Raw genomic sequence first — 8,242 nt, 5'->3', positions numbered from 1 at the left:
CCTCGGACTGAAGGTGCCCGGGTTCCATTCTGGTCAAGGGCACATGCCCTGGTTGTGGGCTGGGTCTCCGGTAGGGGGCGTGCAGGAGGCAGCCAATCAATGATTCATCATTGATGTTTCTATCTATCTACCTCCCCCTTTCTCTCTGAAATCAACAAAAATATATTTAAAATAAAATAAAATTGTCTGAAAAGAAGGAATATAGCAAAAATTTGAGGATCACTAACAAAGTATACTTATGCAAGTATAGGATTTTCTATCCAGAGGTTTCAGTAAAATCTCACATCTTACACTCATACGCACAGAGTTCTCATTAAAGGACTCTCCTGCCCCTTAGCGGTTCTGACCCTTTAATCATGTGTACATACATTGTTTCATGGTACAGACACAGACACCAGAGAATTCTAATCAAAGCCAAGTAATCACCCCACACTTAGAAGTGGTAGCTGCTATTTAAACTGCCCAAACTAAAAACAAGGAAGCTAATTAGGGAAGAGAATATCATGTGTCATCCATTAAATAGCTAATATAATGTTTAAAACTTTATAATAAAAGACAATGCTGAGAAAGAAAAAAGTTAATAAGATTGAGATTTGAGTGAAAGAAAAGAGTACTGTGATCTAACCAAAAGGATTCTCTGGGCATTTATTTTATATATTAAGATATATGCCCAGACAGATCCATTTCCCCCTGGGCCAATTCTCCTATAACAAGCTTAATTAAATGGCAAAGAGCAGACCCAAATAGGGGTCAGATAACACTTGTGGTTTGACGTAATTTATTTGTTGACTGGAATTTTCCAAAAACAAATTTCAGTAACACAATTACAGGTCTTATATTGAATAGTAAGTAGTATGTGTTTTCAAAAGTATTAGGTAGCCCTAGCTGGTTTGGCTCAGTGGATAGAGTGTCAGCCTGTGGACTGAAAGGTCCCAGGTTCAATTCTGGTCAAGGGTACATGCCTGGGTTGCAGGCTTGATCGTCCCTGCCAGGAGGGGGCATTCAAGAGGCAGCCATTCTCTAACATCATTGATGTTTCTATTTCTCTCCCTCTCCCTTCTTCTCTGAAATCAATAAAAATATATTCAAAAAATAAAATAATAAAATAAAATAAAAAGCAATGAGTAAGCTTGACCTTAAATTAAAATACAACCCACTAAGGTGAACTTTAAAACTTCAAAAAAACAATGTTTCCATCTTATGATTATTTTTTTCTCTTACAGTGGCAAGCCCATCACCCTGCGCAAAACTGCTGTAATTCTTGCCCTAACCGGTTTGGCTCAGTGGATAGAGCATCAGCCTGCGGACTCAAGGGTCCTGGGTTCAATTCCGATCAAAGGCATGTACCTTGGTTACAGGCACATCCCCAGTCGGGGGGTGTGCAGGAGGCAGCTGATCGATGTTTCTCTCTCATTGATGTTTCTAACTCTCTATCCCTCTCCCGTCCTCTCTGTAAAAAATCAATAAAATATATTGAAAAAAAATCAATAAAATATATATTTTTAAAAACTGCTGTAATTCTTAATTGAATTTGATATTTTTAAAATATTATGCTGGTAATATATTTTGTTTAATATTTGTGGAATAAAGAAACTATTTGGTTAATAGAGGTATTAATTTTAAGCTAAAAATAGAGATAAACTTATTTTACTCTCTGAAATTAAGTTATATGGCAGCTTCTAAAGTGATTGATAGTACATTAAAATAATGTTACAATTTTTTAATCTCCAAACTCAAATATTTTTACCTTAAACTCAACATATCTTTCTATTTAATGTTTTCTCCATTTCATATTCCAAAAATCAGACTATTTCTATGCATGTATATGACCTTTTATGGGTATGGGGATAACATATGTATGTGTGCACACATATACTGTATTGGAAATATATATTTCATTAAAAATATCTTAAGAATGAAGGTAATTCCTATCTGGTAGTTAAAGTAATTTGATTGGCAGATTTAAGCATACCTAAAGAATTACATATCTCTAGAGTTAACTGTTATTACTTACATGCTTTGTTATAAGCAAGTTTACCTGTTCATAAAGAAGAAAGGTCTTGTCTCTCTCAGATGTAAGAACCTTGACATTACCCTGAATTTCTGCCAAATGACGCTCATATTTTTCCAGCATGCACTTAAGTTCTTCACGGTCTCGTGTGGTCTTCAAAAGGTCTACATCACAGTGTGTAGCCTACAATTATGAGACAAGAAATGTGAAGTACTTCTTTGATATGATGGCACTTCACAGCCTTTACTTAAGCAATCATGATGGTATAAAGAAAGGAAATGATGGAAGAAAGTTTAAAAATCACCTCGCTTTTAAACAGCTTCATCCCAAATTGCTCCACATTTATCTGATTACCTCCTAGCTCTGACAAATACTGGGGATAAAGAACCAATTTCAATGGTCCACTGTCTATCAAAGAGACCTCTGTCTCCCAACATCTTTGATATACCAATTCATGCCAATCAACCTGAATTGTTTCCAGATTAGGTAAATTAAAGAATAAAAGTCACTGTTTGAGCAATAAACTCCAAAATATTTATAACTTTCCAACACTTACCCGGGAAGATGGTGACAGGCGTCTTGGACTTTTGGATCTACTCCTGATCATCTTTCTCAAGTTTTGAGCTTCACTCTTGCAGTGATCTTTGTCTGCTTCTAAGTTCTTGATAAAGGAATCAAGTCTGGAAGGAGATTTATTTTGTGATGTTTTAGTTTCTAAAATTATCTTGCCAGAGAGAAAAAAATCAGGCCAATATTTCAAGCTAAACTACAGCAACATTTTCTACATGAAGTTGAACACACACAGGATCCTTAAAAATAATAAATGTGTTCTTTTTAAAAAATATATATTTTTATTGATTTCAGAGAGGAAGGCAGAGGGAGTGACAGAAACACCAACGATGAGAGAGAATCAATGAACAGCAGCTTCCTGCATGTCCCCACTAGGGATCGATCCCTCAACCTGGTCATGTGCCCCTGACCAGAATTGAACCCAGGACCCTTCAGTCCACAGGCCAATGCTCTATCCACTGAGCTAAATCAGGTAGGGTAATAAATGTGGTGTTTTAAAAATAACTTTGAAAAATCACACTTTAACTAGAGCAGTTAGTTTTCGTTCTTTCCCAGCATTTCTGAATGTTCTATATTTGATTTAACTAAAAGTACTCCTAAATTTACCCAATAATTTTGAAAAGAAAGAAGAAAATAAAGAAATTTCAGAGAGGCCAGAAATGTCCAAAGGATAGTTACAAATCCTAAAAATAAAATTAATTTACTTAGAAAAACTTGTATAGCATCTAAGTATTGTGCAATAATTGTTCAAGGAATGAATAAATTAAAGGAATACTGGATATTCTATAGTTATAAGAACTTTCAAGTGCATTCCCATTCACTTTAGCATATTTAGAAACATTTCTTTTACATTTATTTTACCAATGCTATAATGGAAGGAAATAACAGATATACTTACAGAGAAGATGTTTCAAATATTTTAAATAATAAAATGGAAAGGTCTAAACAGAGCAGTTTTCATTTCACATTGTTAAAGAAAACATATTACCTAGAACTAAACAACAAAACTTGAAATAACAGATATTTCTTACTAGGAAAAAGAAAATATGTAGACAAATGCATCTTACATGTTGAGAATTAAATTACTCACAGTTATCATTTTAAGTCAGTTAACAGCGAAGGGCATTGATACTTAAAACTAACCAAAAGTTCTCTCTAGGAGAGCAAGGAGTAACGATGAAATGGAGCAAGAACAGCATTGCTCTTACACATGGGAGTATCCTGGGCAACCAGCAGAGGGCTGACTGTAGAACACAAACATTTTTCATTGTTCACAAAATCATGAGAGTCAAAACATATGTACAATTTTTTATAGTTTTACTAATATTAACAAAAATAAAAATTATTACCTAACATATAAAAGGCACTTACAGATCTAAGCCTTTTTCTTGTATCTTCCAATACTATTATATTATTTTGCTGGCAAATGAGTTCAATCTGAAAATCAAGCCAGAAAAAAATTATTTGGATTTTAAATATGTAAATTGATTTAACTGGGAAAAGAAATATAAAAAGCAAGACACTTAAAAATAAAAACATGCAGTGAATATTTTACAAAAGAAACAATACTCCACCTCTTTATGTTTTCCTACCTTTGATGGTAAAAGAACCTAGCATGAAGTATAATAGTTTCTTTGAATTAGCTAATATCTTGTAAAAAATATTGATATTTTTTAAATTACTCCCACAAACTAGAAAAAATGTCAATACTAATTATAATCCTGAAGATAATAATATGGAAGAAATAAAAGAATGACTAGGATGTTAAAAGTTTTCCCATATCACCCATGGTCAGAAATGATTGTCTTTTCCTTTGAATTCTTAATAGCTTAGTTCAATCCAACCCACAAAATCTTTTTGTATAAGATTTATGACATCAAACATATCCAGTCTCATAGTATAGTTCCCCATAGTTATAGTTTAGTTTAGTATATAACTAAATTGTATGTTCCTAGAGGCCAGTGACTATGTTTTTATGCAAAGCTGTAAAACTCTCTGCTGAAAGTTGGCAAGCTAGTTTATTTCTCAATTCATAAACCTCTCATTATTCTAAACTAAAATGTACTATATTTTAAATGTACTATATTTTATTTCTTTAAATGTATTATTTTTAAATATAATCTAGGACTACTATGCCTCATTTGTGCTTTTGACTAAAGTATTTTTCTAAGATGTCTCTGGAAGTCATACTTTTATGAAATATTATGGGATTTTATGGTATGAGACATAACATACACAGTTTGGGTAAGCTTATGTTATGGGTAAGTTATTTGGGTCGACAATTTTCAGTGCTTTAATTATACTACTATGTAGACACTAAAAAAAAGGATAAATATTGAGTAGTGTGTATACATATCCATACTAAATTAGTATTAAAACTCCACAAGGCCAAAAGTTTTATTTAGTATGACACATTCTTATAAAAAATAAATTTATATAAAAATATCCTATATGCAGATGGAAGAAAATTTATATCCTATCTAATAAAAGAGAAACATGGTAATTAGCGTACATCCGCTACCCTTTCCATTGGCTAATCAGGGTGATATGCAAATTAACTGCCAGCCAAGATGGCAGCCGGCAGCCAGGCAGCTTGAAGCTAACATGAGACTTGCTTTCTTCAGTGACGGAGGACTCCAACGTTCCCCGCCTGCCTTGCTCTGAGCTTGCAGTTTTAGAAACACTGTTAAAAGTATAGAAGCTAAACAAAACTCTAGAAACCTGCTTTCAGCCTTCTGGGATCTCAGAGCTGGAGATGATACAGTGTTTTGATTATAGAACCCAAACAAACCAGATACCTGCCTTCAGCAGCGGAAGCCTCAGAGCTGGAGCCAGAGCTAAAGCTGGCCCAGAATAAAAAAACAACAACAAAGAAAACAAGGAGCGGTTGGGAGCTCCAGTCACCCGCCAGCCTGAAAACAGCCCTCAGCCCCTCACCCAGACTGGCAAGGCACCCCAGTGGGGACCCCCGCCCTGAAGGATGTGTGACCAGCTACAAACAGCCATCATCTCCTCACCCAGGCAGGCCAGGCACCCCAGTGGGGACCCCCACCCTCATCCAGGACACCCTTAAGGGCAAACCAGCTGGACCCACCTGTCAACTGATCGGCCCTGCTCTGTGTGTGACAGGGTGCGGCGCCCCAACCCCCTGATAGGCCCTACTCTGTGTGTGACAGGGTGCTGTGCCTCAACCGTCCGATCGGCCCTGCTCTGTGTGTCATAGGGTATGGCGCCACCCCCCTCCACGGGTCCTGCTCTGTGTGTGATGGGGTAGAGCCATAACCTCCCCATCGGCCCTGCCCTATGTGACAGTGGCGGCGCCCCAACCCCCTGATCGGCCCTGCTCTGTGCGTGACAGGGGGTGGCGCCGCAAACTCCCCATCGACCCTGCCTTGAGTGTGACAGGGGTCAGTGCCCCAACCCCCAAATCGGCCCTACCCTGAGCGTGACTGAAGGCGGCATCGCAACCTCCCAATCTGCCCTGCTCTGTGCATGACAGGGGGCAGTGCCCCAACTCCCCAATCGGCCCTGATCTGAGCCCGACCAGGGCTGCACCTAGGGATTGGGCCTGCCCTCTGCCACCTGGCATGAAGCCTAAGCCAGCAGGTCATTATCTCCCAAGCGAGAGGGCACAGGCTGGGCTAAGGGCCCACCCCTCCCCCCCGAGTACACAAATTTTGTGCACCGGGCCTCTAGTATATATATATACACACACATATACACACACACCCAAAGAGGTAATACGCAAATTAGGCCAAGATGCCGTACTGGGTCACGACGGATAGGAGGAGGTTGTGCTCGCAGGTGAGGCCCAGAGCAGAGATGGAGACAGAGACAGGGCGGGGGGAGGGGGGGCTGCCCAAGCTGGTGCAGTGAATCCGGATCTGGCGGCCTGAGTGGATGCAGGGAGTAGGGTAGGGGGTGGCCTGGGGCAGAAGTCAGGCGCAGGTCCCAGCTGCCCGCGGCTCCAGTCAGGCCTGACTCCCATGGCGGCCAGCGCTGTGCGAGTTAGGCGCGGGTCCTGGCCACCCACGGGGTGCCTCCTCGCACGGCGGGAGGCAGGGCACCACTGGTCCTCTAGTAACATATAAACTGAGGGAGATGGGTTTTCTCTAGTTATTACAATGTATGACTACAGATATTATTTTATATAGGTGAAAATTTTTAATAATAGATATGTATTACTTTACATATAAAAAACATAATGCTGATTCTGCTCTGAAAAACAAAATAAAAAGATGCTAACCCAGTTTGTTCCTTTATTTGACAAATGTTTAATGAGGACCATGTGCCTGACATTTTGCTATATGCTAGATCTAGTGGTAAATAAAATAGAAATCTCTGTCCTCATGAAGCTGACATTCTACTTAAAAAGAGAAAAACAAAAGATATTAGGTAAAATATATGTCAGATAGTGAGTGTGTTGTTCAAAAAATATATATTGAGCACTCACATCTGTTCTTTGCACTGGACATATAAAAAAGTGGACAAAATAAATTAAGATCCCTGCCTTTGGGGATGTTATATTCCAGCTGGGTAGACAATTAAAAACAAAGCTAACAAATAAATTATATAGTACAATAAAAAAAAGAGCAGAGTTAAGGCTATTGGGGTGTTTATGAAGGAACAGGTTAGAATTTTAAATAGAGTGATTGGGGAAGTCCTCATGAAAAGGAGCCCTTTGAGCAAAGACTTAAAGGAGGGAGCAAGTCAACCATATAAAAATCAGGGCCAGCACTCCAAGCAGAAGATACAGCGTACAGCAAAGGTCCTAAAGGCAAAAGATGTCAGCTAAATTCCAAGGAACAGTAAGGAAGCTAGTGTGGCTGGAGCAGAGGGAGGGATAAAGTAAGTAGGAAAGTGCTACGGAGAAAAATAAAGCAAGCAGAGGAGAGAGAGAGTTGTGCATATTTGTGTGTGTCTGATAATGGCTTCTAAGTTAATTAAAAATATAAACTGTATCAAAAGAAACTAGTACTAGTAATGGTGAAATTGCAATTCTGCTTCTCCATATTTAAAAAAATTGTATTTTTAATTATCTGGGAAACACTGTTTTAAGATATAAATGGCAAACAACTCAAAATGAGAAGATAAAAGGAGGCATATAGTTGTGGTGGTTTTCAAATGTCCACGAACTCTAATATTCCTTCCTTCAAAAAATGGAGCTTACCTGCCCTCCCCTTAAGTGTGGGCTACACCTAGTGACACACGTCTAATGAATAGGATGTGGCGGGAGTGCTGGTGCACAGCTTGTGGGTCACCACAGGCATTACCGATTCCTCCTTGCTGTCTCTCTTGGATCACAGGCTTGGGGACAAGCCAGCTGCTGTAAAGACTATATCAAACGACCCGAGGGAGAGGTCCACCTGGCGAGCAACTGAGGCTTCCTGCCAAAAGCCAATGGCCACCTGAGTAAGGCATCGTAAAAGCAAATCTTCCACGACAGTCAAGCAATTATCTTGATGATAATTCCTAAGAAAACATGGACCAGAACCACTCAGCTAAGTGGCAATTGAAACTGCGAGATATAAATGTTTGTCATTTAAGGCCATTAAGGTTTAGGGAAAATTTGATACATAGCAATAGATAACACAATAGTAAATCTTCAAAACATTTTTATGGAATAAATAATGGAAGAAGTTTCTCTTTAAAAAGTTGTCC

General features: G+C 38.6%; 1 protein-coding gene across 1 annotated transcript in view; it reads right to left on the bottom strand.

Moving 5' to 3' along the window:
- LOC102751617 (testis-specific gene 10 protein) overlaps nucleotides 1–8,242 on the bottom strand; it is a 115,735-nt gene that overhangs the window by 81,548 nt on the left and 25,945 nt on the right. Inside the window, exons 3-5 of the mRNA XM_006764747.2 lie at nucleotides 3,953–4,018; nucleotides 2,568–2,691; nucleotides 2,039–2,194 (exon numbers count right to left, since the gene is read on the bottom strand). Of these exons, the coding sequence (XP_006764810.1) occupies nucleotides 2,039–2,194; nucleotides 2,568–2,618 (207 nt within the window). The 5' untranslated portion in view covers nucleotides 2,619–2,691; nucleotides 3,953–4,018. The remainder of the gene's footprint in view (nucleotides 1–2,038; nucleotides 2,195–2,567; nucleotides 2,692–3,952; nucleotides 4,019–8,242) is intronic.

This window comes from Myotis davidii, unplaced genomic scaffold (assembly GCF_000327345.1).
Source record: "Myotis davidii unplaced genomic scaffold, ASM32734v1 scaffold2601, whole genome shotgun sequence".
In the NCBI taxonomy this organism is placed as follows: Eukaryota; Metazoa; Chordata; class Mammalia; order Chiroptera; family Vespertilionidae; genus Myotis; species Myotis davidii.
The sequence above is the reverse complement of the archived record's forward strand: the minus strand, read 5'-3'. Positions and strand labels throughout refer to the sequence as shown.